Source organism: Macaca thibetana, chromosome 18, assembly GCF_024542745.1.
Source record: "Macaca thibetana thibetana isolate TM-01 chromosome 18, ASM2454274v1, whole genome shotgun sequence".
NCBI classification, from domain to species: domain Eukaryota; kingdom Metazoa; phylum Chordata; class Mammalia; order Primates; family Cercopithecidae; genus Macaca; species Macaca thibetana.
Window position 1 is genome coordinate 68,716,797 of NC_065595.1, and position 23,342 is coordinate 68,740,138.

Here is a 23,342-nt window from a genome sequence, read left to right on the forward strand (position 1 = left end):
TATTCAAAAAATGAGATGTTTCTCTAGATCCTCCAAAGGTGACCAGTGCATTTTTATTTTTTAGTATAATTATGCACTCATGGATTTAAATATAATTGATGCATTTTAGCTCATTGCAGTTGTTAATTTTATCGGTACTCATATTGTCCCATCTTTGGCCAGTGGGAGCTTATTCAAGGACTTCTGAGTCCTTTCAATTCCAAGCATCTTTCGTGATTTACTACTTTCTTTTGTGACTGATGTTTCTGTCTTATCTTGTGCATATTCTGTTCTTAGAGCTCAAATCTACTTAACAGGAACACTTGAAAGTTTCCTTTATTATGTTGTAGGTTCACACAACTTAATATGTATTTACATCTCAACAACTAAAAAGAGAAAAACAGTTTTTCTCTACTCTCTCACAGCACTCTTACACCAGAAGGGTGTAGGGATTTCCCATATCAAACAGTGATCCAATTCTTGGCATACACTAGGTATTCTACAGCTTAACTTAATGCTGGCGCTGCACTAATCTGAAATTAATGCAGACCCCACAGGTTAAGGGCTCAGTCTTACAAGACTGTCCCCCACTTTAGATATCAATCACAAGTAGTGGGTCCCCAGGTTACCCACAACCATATCCAATTTGGCTCCAAATTGGACATTCCCAAGACCCCCTCTTCAGGTTTGAGAAGTTGCATGAATGGCTCATAGAACCAGGTAAACACTTTACTTACTATTACTGGTATACAAAGGATTTTTTTATTTTTTTATTTTTAAGATTTTTTAAATAGAGACATGGTTTTGCTGTGTTGCCCAGGCTGGCCTCAAACTCCTGGCCTCAAGCAGTCCGCCCGTCTGGTATTACAGGCATGAGCCAGCATGCCCATATTTCTTAGTAGATCACAATATCACAACAAGTTAACAGCTGTTTGAAAAAATTATACATGTAAGTTGAAAGAGGAAATAATATTTTTATTTCACTCCTACATAAGTAAAATTACTAATGATTTGTGTGTGCCTGTAGGACAGTGTACAACTTGTAATACCTTGCAGTTATATTGGACATCACTACCCTCATTTCTTGTTCCATGATGATTTTTACATGGCACTTTTCTTTTTTCTTTTTTTGTCACATGACCCCAGAAAACTCGGTTTCACAAGATATATTGTCAAGAGGAAAGCAGTGCTATCTAATGTTGAAACTGAACTACTTTTAGCTAGTATTTTGTGCTGTTTCTGAAAGATGTCCAGTATTGCTGTTCCCCTCAAATTTATGATGTCCCAAAACTCCCCTCTGAGTTTGCTTGCGGTGCCCCTGGGTGCTTCATTGCACTCTTTGGGAATCTTGGCTAAATACTATTATCCAGGTCTTATTGTAACCAATGTGTGAATTTCATTTTTATTAAATAAATGTGTTGGTCCCCCCATCACCCCAGTTAAGTTCTAATTTAAGATTTACTTGAGGCCAGGCACAGTGTCTCACGCCTGTAATCCCCAGGAGGCCTAGGTGGGTGGATCACCTGAGGTCAGGAGTTCGAGACCAGCCTGGCCAACATGGTGAAACCCCATCTCTACTAAAAATACAATTAGCCAGGCGTGGTGGCAGGCACCTGTAATCCCAGCTACTCGGGTGTCTGAGGCAGGAGAATTGCTTGAACCCGGGAGGCGGAGGTTGTAGTGAGCTGAGATCACACCACTGCTCTCCAGCCTGGGTGACAGAGTGAGACTCCGTCTCAAAAAATAATAATAAAGGCAAGAGTCCAAAGTGGGTTTTTCCCTCTGATACTTAATATATGTACAGTTACGTGTCATATAATGTTTCAGTCAAGGTAGACTGCATATACAGAGGTGGTTGCATAAGATTATAATACCATAACTGTACTTTTTTCTGTGTGGAAGTAGTTTAGATACCAGTGTGTTACAGTTGCTGACAGTATTTATCACAGTTACATGCTGTCCAGGTTTGTAGCCTAGGAGCAGTAGGCCACACCATATAGCCTAGGTGTGCAGTAGGCTCTACCATCCAGGTGGAAATAATTTGTTAATTTTTCTACTTTCTTGTCATTATCTCTTTTAAAAACTTCAGTTTTTTTTTTTTTAGACAGGGTCTTGTGCTGTTGCCCAGGCTGGTGCCATCATAGCTCACTATGGCCCTCGACCTTCTGGGCTCAAGTAATTCTTCTGCTTCAGCCTCCTGAGTAGCTGGGACTATAGACACATGGCACCACACTCAGCTGATTTTTTTTTTTTTGAGATGGAGTCTTGCTCTGTCACCAGGCTGGAATGCAGTGGAGTGATCTCATTTCACTGCAACCTCTGTCTCCCAGGTTCAAGTGATTCTCCTGCCTCAGCCTCACAGGTAGCTGGGACTACAGGCGCCTGCCACCACGCCTGGCTAATTTTTATATTTTTAGTAGAGATGGGGTTTCACCATGTTGGCCAGGATGGTCTCGATCTCTTAACCTCGTGATCTTCCCGTTTCGGCCTTCCAAAGTGCTGGGATTACCACCGTGCCTGGCCCACACTTGGCTAATTTTTTATTTTCTGTAGAGACAGGGTTTCACTGTGTTGCCAAGGCTGATCTTGAATTCCTGGGCTCAAGCAGTTCTTCCGCCTTGGCCTCCCAAAGTGTTAGGATTATAGGCGCTAGCTACTGCACCTGGTCCATTAATCCTTTAAGAGTTGTTATCAGCATGAAAAGGGCATTCATACATTCATATTCATTATATGAATTTGAGAATTTCACATTTTCTAAACTGATTATACCTGCATATCTTGTCTGAAGCATGTCAGTAGGGCAGAAGCTAAAATAAAGATTAAGTCTCATGGTATAGAAGAAGGGTACAGAAAATAACCCAAATAAAGAATAAAATCTGGATTAAAATACAAGCCTAAACAAAGTTAATAGATATGAAAGGATTAATTATACAGCTACTAAATTGGATAATAATTGCTTTGTGGAATGTGTATGAGAAATTATTTTTGAGCCTGTATATGTGAATAGTTTGCATTTAATGGGTCCTGGTCATAAACCTCAAACATGTTATCATGTGAAGAATTTCACTGTTGATATAAAATCTTTTAAACTTTATCTGCTCAGTCTGAAGGATTATTTCTGTCCCATTTCAGCTTATAAATGTAAAAAAGAGAATGTGCTCCCCATATCTAATGAGCTGCTGGTAGACTACACTTCACACATGTTAACTGTTGCTGGAGAGATTGAACCTGTCCAGCGTTACACACTAGAAGAGGACCCTAGGAAGCTGGAGAGGACCTAGGAAGCTGGTGTCTGATTTCCTCTGGACTTCACCCTATGTGCCTCTTCCTTTGCTCTTGTTTTCTATTCTTTCTCTATGATAGATCTTAGCTGTGAGTGCAAACTATATGCTGAGTTATGTGAATCCTTCTAGCAAATCACCAGTCCTGGGGGTGCAGCCCCCAACACAGTAATAAATGACTTAAAAAGGAAAACACTGTTCCCTGCCTCATCCTTGCACCTCTCTCAGTCTTAGTTTTTTTTTTTTCTTTTAGGTGTTTCTTTTGCTATTTGTTTCCTTTTTTCTCATAAAAAAACTGCTATTTCTTGAGATGCCAGTTTTTGACATTATCTATTAACTAGGTATTACGACAGATGAGGGTTTAGGTTTCTTATACCCTTGCCCCAGTTCCCTGCCTTCAGTCCTCCAAAATGACCACTTCACAGTGTTTGATTCAGTCAGTATTAGTGTTATCACGATAACTAGATAAATATTGTATAATACTGAACAGTGGACTACAGATTCTTTTTCTCATCTAACTTTTCTTTCTCTTAGAGTTGATGGTTGTTTCTTATTTTTATTTGCTTTGTTTACTGTTTTATTTGTTTGTTTTCAGATAGGGTCTTGATCTGTTGCCCAGGATGGAATGTAGTGGTGAGGTCATGGCTCACCACAGCCTCGATCTCCTGGATTCAAGCAGTCCTCCCACCTCAGCCTCCCAAGTTGCTGGGACCACAGGCAGGTGCCACCATGCCCAGCAAATTAAATCTTTTGTAGAGATAGGGGTCTTGCTACATTGCTCAGGCTGGTCTCAAACTCCTGGGCTCAAGCAGTCCTCTCTCTTCGGCCTCCCAAAGTGCTGGGATTAGCAGTGTGAGCCACCATCCCAGCCTATTCTTATGACAGATTTATCCCCAAAGCTCCAGTGACTCTTTAACATGTTTTATTGTTGTTTTCCACGTGGTCAGATGTATCTGATTTCCATCATTCCTTGAACTCTTCTTCGTCATGCTTCACTGTGGATTAGTTGATCACAGATTTGCTTTTATGGGGACTTCCCTTTGCTGCATTCTAGGGTTGAATCTCAATCAAGTCTTCCTACTGTTTATTTACTGCCTTGTTTTTGTAGGAATTATTGAGAAAGTATATTATTGAGATTGTAAATTATTGGGAAAATAAATTTCTTGAGACTGTTAGTCTGAAAATGGCATTATTTGTTGTGGGAAGTAAGGGACCCCGAACAGAGGGAACGACTGGAGTCATGGTAGAGGAACATAAATTGTGAAGATTTCATGGACATTTATCAGTTCCCAAATAATACTTTTATAATTTCTTATGCCTGTCTTACTTTAATCTCTTAATCCTGTTGTCTTCATAAGCTGAGGATGTACGTCACCTCAGGACCACTGTGATAATTGTGTTAACTGTACAAATTGATTGTAAAACATGTGTGTTTGAACCATATGAAATCAGTGTACCTTGAAAAAGAACAGAATAACAGTGATTTTTAGGGAACAAGGCAAGACAACCATAATGTCTGACTACCTGCAGAGTCAGGCAAAAAGAGCCATATTTTTCTTTTTGCAGAGAGCCTATAAACGGACGTGAAAGTGGGGAAGATATCGCTAAATTCTTTTCTTAGCAAGGAATATTGATATTAATACTCTGGGAAAGGAATTCATTCCTGAGGGGAGGTCTACAAATGACTGATCTGGGAATGTCTGTTCTATGTGGTTGAGATAAGGACTGAGATACGCCCTGGTCTCCTGCTGTACCCTCAGGCTTACTGGATTGGGAAACTCCATCCTGGTAAATTTTTGGTCAGACCGGTTCTCTGCTCTTGATCCCTGTTTTCTGTTAAGATGTTTGTCAAGACAATATGTGCACCGCTGAACACAGATCCTTATCAGGAGTTCTGATTTTGCCCTTGTTTCCTCAGAAGCATGTGATCTTTGTTCTGCCTTTTGCCCTTTGAAGCATGTGATCTTTGTGACCTACTCCCTGTTCGTACACCCCTCCCCTTTTGAAATCCTTAATAAAAACTTGCTGGTTTTGAGGCTCAGGTGGACATCACTGTCCTATTGATATGTGATGTCACCCCCGGCAGCCCAGCTGTAAAATTCCTCTCTTTGTACTCTTTCTCTGTATTTGTCAGCCGGCCAACACTTATGGAAAATAGAACCTACATTGAAATATTGGAGGCAAGTTCTCTTAATATTTATTTTAACTATACACTTGAATGATTGTTGGAACTAATTTTCATTCAGTGTTTGAAGATACTTCTTTAATGTCCTTAAGCTTCCAGTGTTTCTGTTGGCAAATTGGTCCTGATCCTGTGAATATAAGCTGTTTCCCTGGCTCCCTCGCCCACAGGACACTTTTTGGTATCATCTTTTTATCCCCAGTGCTCTGAAATTTCATGAGATGCATTGTCACAGTTCTCTTCATTTATTATGAGGGGTGCTCAGTGGTCCTCTCAGAGGACACTCTTGTCTTTAAATTCTGGGACAATTTATTTCCTTATTGTGGGAAGAACAAGAATGTGTTGTGTCTGCAAACAATGCTTACAAAATATAACATTTCCAAATAATATGTTAATACTGGTTAGTGTTAAGTATATAAGGTATTGATAAGTCAATATTTGAATTCCCTTAATTCTAGATTAGAGAATTTTAATTTACATATTATTTTTTAAAACTATAAATGTGAAGAAAGGTTGCTTTTAGTGAACTTAAGCCTGATACTTATTAATAAAGAACATTTATAAAATACTGAATCTGTTTAACTTGTAAACTAGTTAAGCAAGTTATTGTTTTTCTGGAATAGGCCTTTTTATGTTTAGATAGTACCAAGTTTAATAAACTAGTGGACTTATTCTTGAAAGCTAATTTCAGGAGACATTAGTTTTCTTAATTTCTTTATCTTTATTTATATTGCTTTGTTCTCTTGCATGCGTGACTGATTCTTACTGTGTGTGCTGATTAATATTGGCATATGGGCAGAAAATACTACTTTAAGAACAATGTATAACCTAGTCCTTCAGAGAAGTGAATGTTTGTTTGTTTGTTTGTGTTTTCGAGACAGAGTCTCGCTCTGTCGCCCAGGCTGGAGTGTGGAGCGCAGTGGCGCGATCTTGGCTTACTGCACGCTCTCCCTCCCAGGTTCATGCCATTCTCCTTCCTCAGCCTCCCGAGTAGCTGGGACTACAGGCATGTGCCACCACACCCAGCTAATTTTTTGTGTGTTTTTAGTAGAGACAGGGTTTCACTGTGTTAGCCAGGATGGTCTCGATCTCCTGACCTCGTGATCCGCCTGCCTTGGCCTCCGAAAGTGCTGGGATTACAGGCGTGAGCCACTGCGCCCGGCCTGAGAAGTGAATGTTTTTAAACTATTGTTTAGTTAAATTCGAGTCTAGTTTTGTGAACTTTTTTGTTTGTTTCATCTCAGTACTGTCATAACTGTACTTCTTACTTGAAAAGGTACGATTGTTTTTGGTTCTAAAGTAAAATTCTAGATATGTGGTTTTTGCTTTATACTTTGAACACTTTTTGCTATTGCAGAAGTAATTTTTTTTAATCTTCAGTTCTCTCTAGAGAGATACTGTCTTTTACATGGGAACCAGCCACATGCTTTCATTTTGGAATGATTGGAAATAGTGATAACTGGGTGTGAATGTAAGCTGTTTCCCCAGCTCCCTCACCCACACGACACTTGGTATCTTTTTATCCCCTGTGCTCTGAGATTTCATGAGGTCAGGTCCATATTTGAAAAGGAAAGTCCTTTTTCTTTTTTGTTTTTTTTTGAGACAGGGTCTCTCTCCGTCACCCAGGCTGGAGTACAGTGTCGCCATCTCGGCTCGCTGCAACCTCCGCCTCCTGGGTTCAGGTGATTCTTGTGCCTCAGCCTTCCAAGTAGCTGGGATTACAGGCATGCACCACCATGCCTGGCTAATTTTTGTGTGTTTAGTAGAGATGGGGTTTCACCATGTTGTCCAGGCTGGTCTTGAACTCCTGGCCTCAAGCAGTCCACCTGCCTTTGCTTTCCAAAGCACTAGGATTACAGGCGTGAGCCACTGTGTCTGGCCAACGTCCATGTTTTTTAATGGCTCATGATCACATCTCTGTAAGACATTCATGGCCCTTTATTTTCCTTCTCAGAGTTTTTATTGAAATATAATTTAGGCCGGGTGCGGTGACTCAAGCCTGTAATCCCAGCACTTTGGGAGGCCAAGGCGGGCGGATCATGAGGTCAGAAGTTCGAGACCAGTCTGGCCAACATGGTGAAACCCTGTCTCTACTAAAAATACACAAAAATTAGCCAGATGTGGTGGTGGGCGCCTGTAATCCCAGCTACTCAGGAGGCTGAGGCAGGAGAATCGCGTGAACCCGGGAGGCGGACGTTGCAGTGAGCCAAGATCATGCCACTGCACTCCAGCCTGGGTGACAGACTGAGACTCCATCTCAAAAAAAAAAAAAAGAAATATAATTTATATTTAGTGAAATGTACACTTTGATAAGTCTTAAATGTATACATACTTATAGCCCACACGTCTGTTACAATGTAGATAGGAACATGGCCATCAACACAGAATATTCTCTCTTGCTGCTTCATATTCAACCCCTGCCTCATCTCCCCACCCTCATAGCAACAGTTCTAAATTCTTTTGACACCTAGGTGACTACCTGGTCTAGAACTTACTATAAATACAGTCATACATTATGTATTCTATTGTGTTCTTGTGCAGTTTTATGAAATTATCTGTTTTGTTGTACATATGGATTATTTATTTATTACTAAAAATGCTGAATAGTATTCCCTTATATGAATCCAATCTTCTGTTTGTTGGCAATGTGGGTGTTTCTAGTTTTTAGCTGTTACAAATCAAGTTACTCTGATGATAAGCAGGGTTTTTTTTGTGAATATTTGTTTTCATTTCTCTTGGGTAAATAAGGAGTGAAATTGCTAGGTCTTATAGAAGGATATGCTTAAGTAAAGATACTGCCAGTTTTCCAGGTCTCAATGTGTGAGATTTGTGGGTGCCCCATATCCTTACCAGTGTTAGGGATTGTTGTTCTTTTTAAATTTTAGCCGTTCTAGATGATGTCTATTGATGGCTCATTTTGATTTTAATTTGCATTTGATATTTTTTTCTTGGGCTTACTAACCATCCGTATGTCAAAATGAAATAAAATATAGAGATGAATCTCTACATTTAAAACATTTTATTTGGTAAGCAGGAATTGCAATTCAGGGCATACTCACACAGACCTGATGGTCTTTGCTGTGTCCCATGAACAAAGAGAAGGTTGGGGGTTTTATTTTTAAAAAGAGAGCTATTTTATATTGCTTTGTGAGAAAGTTCATCAGCACTAGTAAGGTTTGGGGGACTGGCAAGCTCTGAGTAGTGAGTGACGGTGGTTAAACCAGTCTTAGAGTGGCAGCAGGTTGCTTAGGTAGTGATTAGATAAAACTGGTTTCAGGTTACAGCAGGCAGTTTCAGCAGCCAGGCTGGCAGAGAATGACATTCTTGGAGCAATGGTGTGTGCCCAGAGTGCTTTTTCCTCTTGGCTTCTTGACTCAGTTTTATTTGGGTATGACCAGTGACCCAGTTCATATGATCAATTTTCATATTGTATTTTCCTTTGTAAACTGTTTTTTCAACTCTGCCCATTTTTGTTATGGGTTTTTAATCTTTTTTTTTTTTTTTTTTTGAGACAGAGTCTCGCTCTGTCGCCCAGGCTGGAGTGCAGTGGCGCAATCTCAGCTCACTGCAAGCTCCGCCTCCCGGGTTCACGCCATTCTCCTGCCTCAGCCTCCTGAGTAGCTGGGACTACAGGCGCCCGCCACCGCGCCCGGCTAATTTTTTGTATTTTTAGTAGAAACGGGGTTTCACCGTGGTCTCGGTTATTCTAAATAAAATCCTTTGTGAAACACACACACACACACACACACACACAAATGTAGTCTTCAAGTCTTTGGCTTGACTGTTCATTTTATCTTTTTTTCTCTTTCCCTACGAAACAAGGCCTCTCGCTGTCACCCAGGCTGAAGTGCACTGTGGTCACGGCTCACTGCAGCTTACCTCCTGGGCTCAAGTGATCCTCTTGCCTTAGCCTCCCAAATTGCTGGGATTACAGGCATGAGCCACTGTGGTTGGCCTGTTTCTTTTCTTAATAGTGTCTTTTGATGAGCAGAAGTCCAATTAGTCAGTTTTTTATTTTATAGTTAGTTCTTTCTGGTAGTGTCTGGGAAGTTTTTACCCTCTCAAAGCCCTCAAAAATATGTTTTTAGAAGTTGTATAGTTTTTAGCCATTAAGTTTTAGATCTGTAATTTATCATGAATTATATTTTGTACATGATATGACATAGAGAGTTGAGCTTCATTTTTTCCCATATGCTTATCCAGCACTATTTGTTGAAAAAGATTGTCCCCTCATTGAATTCCTCTGCAACCTTTGTTGAAAATCAATTAACTATACACATGTGCATTTCTTTTTGGAATTTCTGTTTGTTCCTCTGATCTATTGTCTGTTCTTACTGCAACACCTTACTGTCCTGAATACTGTAGCTGTTTTTGTTCTTGTTTTTGTCTATGCCTGTTGGCATTTCTGGATTTCCCAGCTTCTATCATTCCAAGTCTGTGGTGTGAGATAGAAGAAAACTCTGGGAACCCACCACCATGTTCCTCCTATCCTGAGGTACTGAACCGGTCTGCCTCCTTCTGTCTACCTTTCAGAGTCTTTTTCTTCTTCTTCTTTTTCTTCTTCCTCTTTCTCCTCTTCTTCTTCCTTCTTTTTCTTCCTTCCTTCTTCTCCTTCTCCTCCTCCTCCTCCTCCTCCTCCTCCTCCTCCTCCTCCTTCTTCCTTCTTCTTCTTCTTCTTCCTTCTTCTTCTTTCTTCTTTCTTCTTCTTTTTAATCTGATCTGGGAATTTTAGTTGTACTTCCCAGGAAGAATAAGGATAACTAATCTTTATTCAAATTTTCAATAATTTACACCAGGTATCCTCTTGCCTCAGAAATAAGAATTTTGGATTTTTGTTGTTTATTTTCTTACCTTTGAATATTTATACTTAATTAAATTTTATTATGGACCATTTGAAGCCTCTCTCTTCTGCCCTTTTCTTCAGTGAAGTTTGGGCTTGCTATAGCTCCCCAGTGGTCAAACAATATGTCCTATTGCAAACACGTTGTTCTTCCTTTCTTACTAAACCATCCTGCACTCAGACACTCACTCCTTCATGTCTGCCTTTAGTGGCTCCACTTATCTTCAACTCTAGATGAATTAAGTTGTCGTAGTCTGTTTGGACTTCTATAACAAAATACCGTAAAGTGGGTAGCTTATAAACAACAGAAATGTATTGCTTTTAGTTGCAGGCTGGAATGTCCAAGATCAAGATGCTGACAGATTTGGTGTCTGCTGAGGGCCCACTTTCTGGTTCATAGATGGGGCCTTCTTGCTGTGTCCTCGAGTGGTGGATGGAGATGGTGAACTCATAAAAAGGAGGAGAGAGTGTCCTCATAAGAGGACACTAATCCCATTAATGAGGACTCCACCCTCACAACCTAGTCACCTCCCAAAGGCCCTCCCTCCTAATACCATCACCCTGGGGATTAAGTTTCAATATATGAATTTTGAGGGGACACATTCAGTCCGTAGCAGAACAAGTCAATAAATATTTCTTTGGAGTAGCTTTTGTGAGATAATCTATTAAATACTTCATGAACAAAACTGTCTTCTTGTCTTTATCAGTCTAGTATGGAAACAAAAATAATTGTGTACCAGGAGAACGTGGAAACATAGGTATAACTTAACCAATATTGTAGGAGTGAATGATCAAAAGCCATCTGGCATTTTGCTGCTGGTATTCCTGCCCTTACTCCTCTCTTAGCACCAGTTTTGTCACTTTCTGGCTTTGGAATTGGTAATGACTCCCACACCAGGTCTGAACTCCTCAGCATGGCATTCAGTTGTCTGAGCCCACCGTATCTTTTAATGTCTTTTCCATTGCTTCTTAGCAAGAACTGCCCGGGTCAGGCTGGTCTTCTCCCATTCTCGTAAGTCCCAAATGTTCCTGTGTGTCTTTAACCACACTGTTCCTCCTGGCATAAATGTATTTATTCCCTTTTGTGTGTGTATATATGAAGGGGGGTTCAGTGAAAAAAAAAAGTGTTTTGAGTCAAACAGATCCCAGTTTTATCTTTTGCTATGTGATTTAGGGTAAGCTATTTAAGCTCTCTGAGCCTTACTTTCTCTGTTTGTAAACATGGAAAAATACTGCTTTTCTTATGGAGTTAGCTAAATTACTGCATGTGAAACCCAGAAGGCACAGGAACTCAAATAAAATGTCGACTCCCTTTCTTTATTTCCTGAATTAGAACTTAAGGCTCAGGGCAAGATTCATTTCTTCTAATATTTGTCTCATCAACAACAAATATGTTGAGAACAGAAAAGATACCAATTAGTTTATTAAATAAACATTTGACTACTTAGTGTGTGCCATAGGTAGTGTGAAATGTTGGAGCTCACCGTTAGCGAGGTGAACACATGCATATGTAATTGAAATACAGTATGGTAAGCGCTGTGAAGAGGTATGTTCAGGATGTTCTCGGACACAGAAAAGGAATATTTGTGGCTTATACTAGATGGGGTGGGTCACCAGGAGGATTCTTGAAGTGTTGCTGGTGCTTGATTTTTTTAAATAGCTTTATTGAGGTAGAACTCATGTAAGATCCACCCACTCGAAGTGTATAATTTAATGATTTTTAGCCAGTTTATGGGTTTCTGCAACCATCACCATAATCCAAAATTAGGATGTTTCCATCATCTACAAAATCGTGCTCAATTGCAGGCCTAGTGTTAAAGGATGAATATGAATTAGCCACACAAAAATATTGAGAGGAAGGCTGGATTCCTGGGAGAGAATGAGCAAAGACAGAGAAGTATACAACAACATGGTATCCGTGTGGGTGATAAATCTATGAGCATTTTTTTTTTCTGGAGTGTAAAGTTGTGCTCCTGCCCCACAAGTTGTGTTTTAGCTTCCATGGACTTGAGCTCAGTTTCCTCATCTCTAATGTGTAATTACTGTTACCTTGTTGAACTCTAGGTCCTTTTAAACTCTCAACTCTTAGATTGTCAAAACTTCAATTAATGGGAAAAGAGAATGCACTTTAAAAAACTATAGTCAAGGCCGGGCGTGGTGGCTCACGCCTGTAATCTCAGCACTTTGGGAGGCCGAGGTGGGCGGATCACAAGGTCAGGAGATCGAGAGCATCCTGGTTAACACGGTGAAATCCTGTCTCTCCTAAAAATACAAAAAAAAAATTAGCCTGGCATGGTGGCAGGCACCTATAGTCTCAGCTACTTGGGAGGCTGGGGCAGGAGAATGGCGTGAACCCAGGAGGCGGAGCTTGTAGTGAGCCGAGATCCCGCCATTGTACTCCAGCCTGGGTGACAGAGTGCGTTCTGAAACAAACAAACAAACAAACAAAAAACAACGATAGCCAAGGCCAGGCATGGTGGCTCACACCTGTAAGCCCAGCACTTTGTGAGGCCAAGGCTGGTGGATCACCTGAGGTCAGGAGTTCGAGACCAGCCATGGCCAACATGGTGAAACACCGTCTCTACTAAAAATACAAAAATTAGCCAGGTGTGGTGAGGCACACATGTAATCCCAGTTACTTGGGAGGCTGAGGCAGGAGAATCACATGAACCCAGGAGACAGGTTTAGTGACTCAAGAGTGCGCCACTGCACTCCCGCCTGGGCAACAAGAACGAGACTTGCATCTCAAAAAAACAAAAACAAAAATCATAAAAAGATAGCCAAAAGTCAGGGCCCATTAAGATAACAGAATTATACTGATGCTTATTGATCCTTCAATGAAAACTTTTTTTTGTTTTTAATTTTTTTTTCTGATTCTACAAGCAATAGTGCATATTGGGTAGAAAATTTATAAAAAGCAGAAAGACAAAAAGGGAGTTTAGATCACTCATAATCTTACAATTCAGAGATAATTGTTATTAATATCCTGTTATTTTATGCATATATTTACATATTTAAATTGATATGCTGTAAATAAAATTGCTTTTTCCTCACATCATTAAATATTGTCAAAAGCATGATTTTTAATGCTGCATAATTTTTACAGGATCAAAAAATAGCTTGTTCTTTTTTTTTTTTTATTTTGAGACAGGGTCTCACTCTGTGACCCAGGCTGGAGTGCAGTGGTGCGATCTCAGCTCACTGTAACCTCCATCTCCTGAACTCAAGTGATCCTCCCACCTCAGCCTCCCAAGTGGCTAGGCCTATAGGCATGTATCACCACACCCAGCTAATTTTTTGTATTGTGTTTTTAGAGACAAAGTTTTGCCGTGTTGCTCAGGCTAGTCTCAGATTCCTGGGCTCGAGTGGTCCACCCACCTTGGCAGCCCAGAGTGCTGGTATTATAGGCATGAGCTACTGTGCCAGGCCGCTTTTCATTTTTTTAAGTGATAGAAGTAATATATAGACATGGCGAGGTTCAAACTGTATAGAAAGGATACAATGGAAAGAATAAAGTCTACCCTTATGACGCTTCCAAGAGTTAATAGTAATTAACCGTTTCTGATATGTTTTCAGAAACTGTGTGTGTGTGTGTGTGTGTGTGAGAGAGAGAGAGAGACAGAGAGAGACTTTATAGCCTATTATTTGGATAAACCATAATTTAATCAGTATTCTAGTGATAGCATTTTAAATTATTTTGTTTTTTGTTTTTACAGTACTGCAGTGAATATTTTCTTGCATATATCTTTGCATTTTTGTGAAAGTATGTCTGAAGGATAATTTCCTAAAAGCGGAATTCCTGGATCAAAAGAATAGATTTAAAATTGTAATAGCTACGATAAGATTACTTTTCAAAAAGGATCGTGTTACACTTCTACCATTAGTAGGTGTTCTCGTGAGTCTTGTTTCCTCTATCCTTACCATCATAATGGATCTTATATGTGCCATTTTGTTCTTTGCCATTCTCATATTAGAAAAGTGATAGTTCATTGTTTAAAAAATTATAATTGAAGTTGAACATTGTTTCCACTCATTTTTTAGCCACTTTTCTGTGAACTGCCTATTCACATCCTTTGTCTGGTTCTCTTAATTTGTTGCCATTTTCATTAATTTAAGAATTCTTTGCTTTTTAGAAATTAGCTCTCCCAATTTGCAACTTTCTTTTTCTTTTCTACATTTGCTTGCTTTTGACTTTGTTTATGGTCAGAATTGTCACTTATGGCTTATGGATTTTTTTAATTGTAAAGTTAACCTTTAAGTGAGTGCAAAGAGAGGCCGGGCACAGTGGCTCACACCTGTAATCCCAGCACGTTGAGAGGCCAAGGCAGGTGACTCACCCGAGGCCAGGAGTTCGAGACCAGCCTAACCAATATGGTGAAACCCTGTTTCTACTGAAAATACAAAAAATTAGCCAGGTGTGGTGGCAGGTGCCTATAATCCCAGCTACTCAGGAGGCTGAGGCAGGAGAATCACTTGAACCTGGAAGGTGGAGGTTGCAGTGAGCCAAGATCGCGCCATTGCATTCCAGCCCGGGCAACAAGAGCGAAACTTCAAACTCCATCTCAAAAAATAAATAAATAAATAAAGTGAGCGCAAAGAGAAAAAGTGATTCTGATAGTATTTCAAATGAATGTCATAATGACATTAAAGAGGAATAAGAATTAATCCAAGTAACTTTTAAACGCAGTACTTTGACTATGTACCTACCATCTAAAGAAGGGAAAAAGTGCGAACAAATTTTGAACTCCTCTTACATTTGCCCTTTGTAGCATCTGTTGTAGTAAAACTATTTTGCATGTATTTTAGGATTGACTAAATGAGGGTTCCTTCATTTCTTTTAGCATAACTGCAGTACAGAAATATAGTTATTATTGATACATGAGCTGTATATATAATTGCATGCATCATAGAATCATAGTGGTCTGTAATTATGTGAATCATTAAATATATAACTTTAATTATAAAATTTAATTACGATGTGAACTGTTCACGTGTAGTTATAAAGACGTCTTTGTAACTTATTTATAGTTGTTTAGTCCTAAAGTAAAATACTAAGATTTTATGTTGGGTAGCAGTCAAAATGAAGTACTTTAGAATGATGAGTTTTTTTTTCTTTTCTTTCTTTTTTTTTTTTAAGGAATTCCGTATTCCTTTAAAGGACTTTGGGAACTCTACCTCTGATTTTCATTATTTTACAAGGGGGTTGTGAAGAAAATATTTTTGATTTGTAAATGCTGTGCTGTGTATTTGTGGTGGTTTTGTTCCCTGGTGTGAGGTGACTCTGCTCATGTTTTTCTCTTGGTGCAGGTGTAATGGATAGGTAACAGAGAAGACCTCGTCCCTTCCTAGTCAGGGCATCAGCATGACCGAGTGCTTCCTGCCCCCCACCAGCAGCCCCAGTGAACACCGCAGGGTGGAGCATGGCAGCGGGCTTACCCGGACCCCCAGCTCTGAAGAGATCAGCCCTACTAAGTTTCCTGGACTGTACCGCACTGGCGAGCCTTCACCTCCCCACGACATCCTCCATGAGCCTCCTGATATAGTGTCTGATGATGAGAAAGATCATGGGAAGAAAAAAGGGAAATTTAAGAAAAAGGAAAAGAGGAGTAAGTGCCATTTTTTCCTATGCTTTAGATATTTTTATTTTATTGTACTATTATTTTTTGAGACAGAGTCTTGCTCTGTTGCCCAGGTTGGAGTGCAGCGGCACAATCTCAGCTCACTGCAACCTCCGCGTCCCAGTTCAAGCAATTCTCATGTCTTAGTCTCCGGAGCAGCTGGGACTACAGGCGTGCGCCACCATGCCCAGCTAAGTTTTGTGTTTTTAGTAGAGAGGATTTTGCCATGTTGGCCAGACTGGTCTTGAACTCCTGACCTTAAGTGATCCACCCACCTTGGCCTCCCAAAGTGCTGGGATTACAGGCGTGAGCCACCGTGCCTGGCTTAGATATATTTTAAATAAACTTCCACTCTAATTACATGTACCAGCTGTCTTCTGGAAGCATGTCAAGGCAGAGACTCTTGTTTGATTTTTCTGTTCTTTATTTTTCAGGGTCTCAGTTTTTGTATATTAGAATTGTATTTTGGGGACTTAATCTCACAAATAAAAATACTGAGTTTCCAGAAATGGCAAAGTTTTCTACTGGATATTTCCTGAAGTAATAATTCAAAATAATGTCTAGAAAGTAGATATTGAGCTGGGCATAGTGGCTTACGCCTATAATCCCACCACTTTGGGAGGCTGAGATGGGAGGATTGCTTGAAGTCAGAAGTTCAAGAGCCTGAGAAACAAAGCCACACCCCTCTCTACCAAAAATTTAAACAATTAGCTGAGCATGGTGGTGTGTGCCTGTAGTCACAGCTACTTAGGAGGCTGGGAGGTCAAGGCTGCAGTGAGCTATGCTTGCACCACTGTAGTCCAGCCTGGGTGACAGAGTGAGACTCTGTCCTCTCCCCCGCCGAAGGCCCCCCCCAAAACAGATAGATACTGGAATTTTGCCCTTGGGGTCGGTCATGTCCGCTATTTGGGGTACACTTTATTGGAACCTTCATTAAAGTAGTTATTTATCTTAAGCAAATACCATGATGCATTCCATTTGAGGGCCTATTCAGTAGGGAGGATGAGTCATTTGAGCGTAACTTTTTAGTATGTTAAAAGCAAATAAAGTGAGTTATTTTAAGTATTCCTTATTTTGGACTTCATGATATTTTAAATTGATTTGTTTTTGAAGGATTACACAGAGCACACAAATTATATACAACTTGATGAATGGATATGCTTGTGTAACCACTGCAAGGATCTGGAAATAGAGCATTATCAATTTTTTTTTGTTGCCTCTTTAAAGGGAATCACCTACCCCATAAGTAAACTTCTTTTATTGTTGATTGGTGCTCCTGATTTTAAACTTATGTATACTTCTATTTGTATCTAGTTTCTTTTGCCCAATATTACATGTTAAAAGTAAAACTTTAGACAAACTAAATTTAATGGATTTTTTTTTTTTTTTTGAGACAGTCTTGCTCTGTTGCTCAGGCTGTAGTGTGCAGTGGTGTGATCACGGGTCACTGCAACCTCTGCCTCCCAGGTTCAAGTGATTCTTCTGCCTCAGCCTCCCAAGTAGCTGGGATTACAGGCACCCGCCACCATGCCTGGCTAATTTTTGTATTTTTAGTAGAGGCAGGGTTTCACCATGTTAGCGAGGCTGGTCTCAAACTCTTGACCTCAAGTGATCCGCCCACCTCAGCCTCCGAAAGTGCTGGAATTACAGGCATGAGCCACCCCACCTGGCCAGTTTTAACAGAGTTTAATTGAGCAAAGAACGATTAGGGAATCCAGTAGCCCCTAAAGCAGAATAGGTTTAGAATGACTGGTGCTGCCACAGGGTCACATAATATTTATGGACAGAAAATGTAAAGTGACACACAGGAAACAGAAGTGAGGTGCATAAACAGCCGGATTGGTTATAGCATGGCATTGGCCTTATTTGAGCAGTTTGAACAGTTGCCTCCGTGATTGGCCGAAACTCTGTAATTGGTACAAGAGTAGATTACAGTCTGGGGTACACTTTATTAGAACCTTCAATAAAGTAGTTACTTATCTTAAGTAAATACCATCATACATTCTATTTGAGGGCCTATTCAGTAGGGAGGATGAGTCACTTGAGCATAGCTTTTTAGTATGTTAAAAGCAAATAAAGTGAGTTATTTTAAGTATTCCTTATTTTGGACTTCATGATATTTTAAGTTGATTTGTTTTTGAAGTATTACACAGTTAGGTTACAGTTCATAATGTACGGAGAAACCTTTAGGCCAAACTTAAAATACGTGAGGAGGCAGCTTTAACTTAACATGTTTGTTAGATTAATTCATGTTATTCCATGTGTCAGTAACTTGCTCATCTTTGCACTAGACATTGTTCCATTGCATTGTGTGTTAGTTATTAATCTGTTCTGCTGCTGCTTGCTTGGGTGGTTTTCCGTTTTTGACTGTTATGAAAAGTGCTTCTGTGGTGTACATGTTTTTGTATTTCTGTGATGTGTGTGCCTGGGAGTGGAATTGCTCTTTTGTAGGCCATGTGTATTTCAGCTTCAGTAGATCCCTGCAAAACAATTCCCCAGAATGCTTGTACCAGTTTACCTTCTCACCAGCAATGTATGAACATTCCACTTGCGAAAGCATCTTTGTATTTTGTCCTTAAGATTCTTGCCATTCTGGTTGGTGTGGGGTACGTGGTATTTTAGTTAGAGGGTAACTTAGGAAATAGCTGTTATCTTTTATATAATAGCTTGCAAGGTAGCTAGCTAAGGAAAAGAATTAGGAGAGTTACAGATATTAAAAAAACAACAAAACCAAACTATGACAACTGTGACATGGTTGGTAAAGCAATTGGGCACATTTGTCAGTGTGTGAAAACCAGAGCTTTCTGATGCAGGGAATTTGGCCACCATCTAAAGATGAGGGAATTTCCCAGTTCAATCCTCTACTTAAATGAGTCTGCAGTTCCTGCTGCAGTCTCCATAAAGAACTTAGCAGCTGGTGACAGGAGAGTGAAATGTGATAGAGGAATAACTGAAGCACATCAACAGGAGTGAAGTTCGTCATGCTTTGAGATTGCCTAAAGTGACAGGCACCACTTAGTTGGAAAAGCTAGAGTAGGTAGAGTGAACACAGGTTGAGTATCCCTATTCCGAAAATCTAAAATGCTACAAAATCTGAATCTTTTGAGCACTGGCACGACACTCAGAGGAAATGCTCATTGGAGCATTTTGGATTTCAGATTTCTGGGTTAGAGATGCTGAACTGGTATAATGCAAATATCCAGAAAAATCTGAAATTTGAAACACTTCTGGTTTCAAGTATTTCAGATAAGGAATACTCAACCTGTAGGATGTTAGAGGACATGACTCACATGACGAAAGCATTCTCGCTGTATTTTAGAAAAGGATTCATTCCATTAGCCCTCTATGTAGAGCCTTTCAGGTGTATCTCTGATGTTTGGTTTGCCAGAATTCTACTTACACACACATATAAAACCTATTTCCCCTCCTAATACTGTAAGGATAACTTCTATCTCTTTGTCCCCCCTCTTGTGGTCAAGAGATGTCACTGCAACATCATTTTCACTAAGAAGAAACCCATTTCTTTGCTGGGAAGTGCCCAGGAGGAATTGGCCAAGAAGTGAAAAGCTAGATAGCTGGTGCCAGGCGGCACCGTTTTTTGGTTCTGTTTTTAGAAAGTATATGGACAGTTTGACATTAAACAAACATATAACTTACACTGTCTCCGTGTCTTTGGCAGCTGAAGGCTATGCAGCCTTTCAGGAAGATAGCTCTGGAGATGAGGCAGAAAGTCCTTCTAAAATGAAGAGGTCCAAGGGTATCCATGTTTTCAAGAAGCCCAGCTTTTCTAAAAAGAAGGAAAAGGATTTTAAAATAAAAGAGAAACCCAAAGAAGAAAAGCATAAAGAAGAAAAGCACAAAGAAGAAAAACATAAAGAGAAGAAGTCAAAAGACTTGACAGCAGCTGATGTTGTTAAACAGTGGAAGGAAAAGAAGAAAAAGAAAAAGCCAATTCAGGAGCCAGAGGTGCCTCAGATTGATGTTCCAAATCTCAAACCCATTTTTGGAATTCCTTTGGCTGATGCAGTAGAGAGGACCATGATGTATGATGGCATTCGGCTGCCAGCCGTTTTCCGTGAATGTATAGATTACGTAGAGAAGTATGGCATGAAGTGTGAAGGCATCTACAGAGTATCAGGTACTGGGAATGTGCACTTCATTTGGTGGTTTTTAATAATTAACTTCACTTTCATTTTTCAAAGGAAGAAAAAATATTGTGAGGACAATTTGGCCTGGATCCTAAGCTTTATTCATTTCCTCGATCCTCCCAGTTGCACAGAAATCCACCCCTCTCCCCAGCCTTTCTTTGGTGTTCCAGCATTTGGTTTTTTATGTTTCCTTCCATTAGGAGGATTTCACGTTAGTTGTTCGTAGCTTGCAGCAGCCAGGAGTAAAACGAAGTGAAGTATACTGGTAGCATTGCTTAACAGGGCTGCATTCAGACTCTTTTTTTTTTTTTTTTCTTTTGTTTGTTTGTGTTTTCGAGACAGAATCTTGCTCTGTCACCCAGGCTGGAGTGCAGTGGCATGATCTCAGCTCACTGCAACCTCCGCCTCCTGGGTTCAAGTGATTCTCCTGCCTCAGCCTCCCGAGTAGCTGGGATTATAGGCATGTACCACCACACCCAGCTAATTTTTGTATTTTTAGTAGAGACAAGGTTTCACCATATTGGCCAGGCTGGTCTTAAATCCCTGACCGCAGATGATCTGCCCTCCTTGGCCTCCCAAAGTGCTGGGATTATAGGTGTGAGCCACCACTCCCAGGCGCCTGCTTTTTTTTTTTTTTTCTTCTTTCCTCTGTAAGCAGAGGCTCAGTGATACAAGGGTCATCAGCAAGAAAGGGAAAGTTAACACTGTGAAGGAATCTTCTTGGCCAAGAGTCACGTTTATGGACACAGTCATATAATGCATTTCCTTAGCTCAGCTAAGAGGTGTGAAATGGTTTTGGTTTTTGTTTTCTTGGTGCACGGTTCATAGAGGTACTGCAATACCCGGTCAATACATGGAGTGGTCCAAGCGAGCTTCTGTTCCGTCTCCCTGCTCCAGAAATCTTGGAACAGATACTACACCTGACTTTAGCTAAAAGACCAAGAAGTGGTCAGTGTTTAGGCCCTATATGTGAATGCTTTGGTCAGCTACAGGCGACTATTACATATATTAGCAACACTGATTTTCTATTTATCTTTATTCCACATGTATACAAATTAAATTTCATATTTGGCAAGAGTGTGTTTTGATTGGGTATCTAAATCAAGCAATATGTATAGTTTTAAAAGTAAAAAAGATTTCTTACAAAGCAGTATGACTTTTATACCAGGATAGGATGAAAGCCCGGACCTGTAGCAGCATCTGTGTTCCAAATTATTACATTGCCATTATTCAGTTTCTTGGTACATCACCAGTTTCTGTTTAGAGATTTATTTTATAAAATTAATTGTTGACTGAGGCAGGAGGATCACTTGAGCCCAGGAGTTTGAGGCTGCAGTGAGCCATGGTCGTACCACTGCACTCCAGCCAGGGCGAGAGTGAGACCTTGTCTCAAAAATAATAATAATACTTGTTGGTCACATGTATTTTCATGATGAGTTGTTAAGTCATACACATGTAGAATAGATAGATTAAACTTAGTTTTTTCATTTAATTGGTTCATATGCAATTCTAGAAGGTAGATTTGATATTTAAGTTTTGCTGAGAAAGGGCAGTTTTTTTGTTTTTTTGTTTTTTTTGTGAGACGGAGTCTCTCTCTGTCGCCCAGGCTGGAGTGCAGTGGCGCCATCTCCACTCACTGAAAGCTCCGCCTCCCAGGTTCAAGCCATTCTCCTGCTTCAGTCTCCCGTATAGCTGGGACTACAGGCGCCCACCACCGCGCCCGGCTAATTTTTGTATTTTTTTTTTTTAGTAGAGACGGGGTTTCACCATGTTAGCCAGGATAGTCTCGATCTCCTGACCTCGTGATCCGCCCGTCTCGGCCTCCCAAAGTGCTGGGATTACAGGCGTGAGCCACCGCGCCCGGCCTTGGGCAGATATTTTTGATAATTGGGAAAACCGTTACATAATCCACTAGATTACATGCCATTGTTTAAGAGTATTTTGACTAAAATGTTATTTTTTTATAGAAAATGAAATAAATTAGGCATTGAATTTGAGTTTATAACTCCTTAGTATTATATAAACATATTTAAACTAATTGATTTTTAAGAATAATTGGCTAGGTGCAGTAGCTCATGCTTGTAATCCCGGCACTTTGGGAAGCTGAGGCAGGCAGATTGTTGAGGTCAGGAGATTGAGACCATCCTGGCCAACATGGTGAAACCCTGTCTCTACTAAAATACAAAAAATTAGCCAGGCGTGGGGGCGTGTGCCTGTAGTCCCAGCTACTTGGGAGGCTGAGGCAGGGGAATAGCTTGAACCCAAGAGGTGGAGGTTACAATGAGCCAAGATCATGGCACTGCACTCTAGCCTGGAGACAGAGCAAGACTCCATCTCAAAAAAAAAAAAAAGAATAATATACCGAATTGATTCTTTAAACATTTAAACATTAATAATGTAAGTTGCTTCTCTCACATGGTCTTAGTAGCCATGAATTAGTTTTGTTTTAGGTAAAAGTTTCTCTGAAAATTTTCTACAGCTTTGTTCAAAGGATTCTTTTTGTCTCTGACCTACTTTTTAATGTCTGCATTTTTTTGGAAATTCAGTCATAGAACTCCTCTTCTCTGTGTGTAAAGCATTCAGATTGAGCTGCTGCCCATATTGCAACAGCTGGGGGCTGAGCTCCTGCTCTGTTGAGTTCTGGGTTTATTCTCTAACCTGTGGCAGAGTGCTGTAGTCAGCCCAACTTATACTACTGTCATGGACAGTGCTGCTAATAACACTGCTTTTTGCTAGAGATGTTAGTTCTCACTTATTCATTTTAAGACCTTTTGCTGGAAGTTTTAGTTCTTGCTTATCTAATTTTAAACGAATATGAAAGACAATTTAAGTGATTTTATACATTTTAATTTACTCATCTACATTTTCTTGTATTTTTTGCATTAAAGTGTACCCGTATGCTCTTTCTGTCTTTCTGTGGAACACTTTATTTGTAGTGTCCAATTTTTAAAAGAAAAACATTTTCATAACAGTTTTGGAGTAATGGCAAACCAAACACACATTCTAATTGTCTACTTGTACAGTTTGTTGGGTAGGTACTGCAGGGGGGAGAATTAAATATACATGAGGAAGAGAAAAAATCTTTGCCAAGAATTTCAGTTATTATCACTTATGGTTTACCCATATTGTCATTAAAAGTAAGAAAATGGGAGTTATTTTCTAATTTTCTGTCACAAAATAAAGATTATCTAAACATAATAGTGTTATTTTTGTATTTTGTTATTGATTTTATTTTGTCAATACTGGGTAAGTTACAGATTTATCATAATGCCATTAAAAGATTTTCACAAAGGA

The 23,342-nt window shown here is 39.9% G+C and overlaps 2 protein-coding genes and 1 pseudogene across 5 annotated transcripts in view; 2 read left to right on the plus strand and 1 right to left on the minus strand.

The window, feature by feature from the left end:
• The window catches only part of RAB31 (RAB31, member RAS oncogene family), a 431,066-nt gene that overhangs the window by 61,515 nt on the left and 346,209 nt on the right, over window positions 1-23,342 (plus strand). The gene's annotated exons all lie outside the window — the stretch shown is intronic.
• Window positions 1-23,342, plus strand: part of RALBP1 (ralA binding protein 1) — a 63,840-nt gene that overhangs the window by 22,547 nt on the left and 17,951 nt on the right. For 3 of the 4 annotated variants that reach the window (XM_050767377.1, XM_050767376.1, XM_050767378.1), the window contains exons 2-3: window positions 15,590-15,888; window positions 19,580-20,038. In XM_050767377.1, coding sequence (XP_050623334.1) covers window positions 15,645-15,888; window positions 19,580-20,038 — 703 coding nt within the window. In that variant the 5' untranslated portion in view covers window positions 15,590-15,644. The remainder of the gene's footprint in view (window positions 1-15,589; window positions 15,889-19,579; window positions 20,039-23,342) is intronic. The other variant, XM_050767379.1, reaches the window with a different exon arrangement.
• Window positions 20,857-20,998, minus strand: LOC126941616 (uncharacterized; annotated as a pseudogene).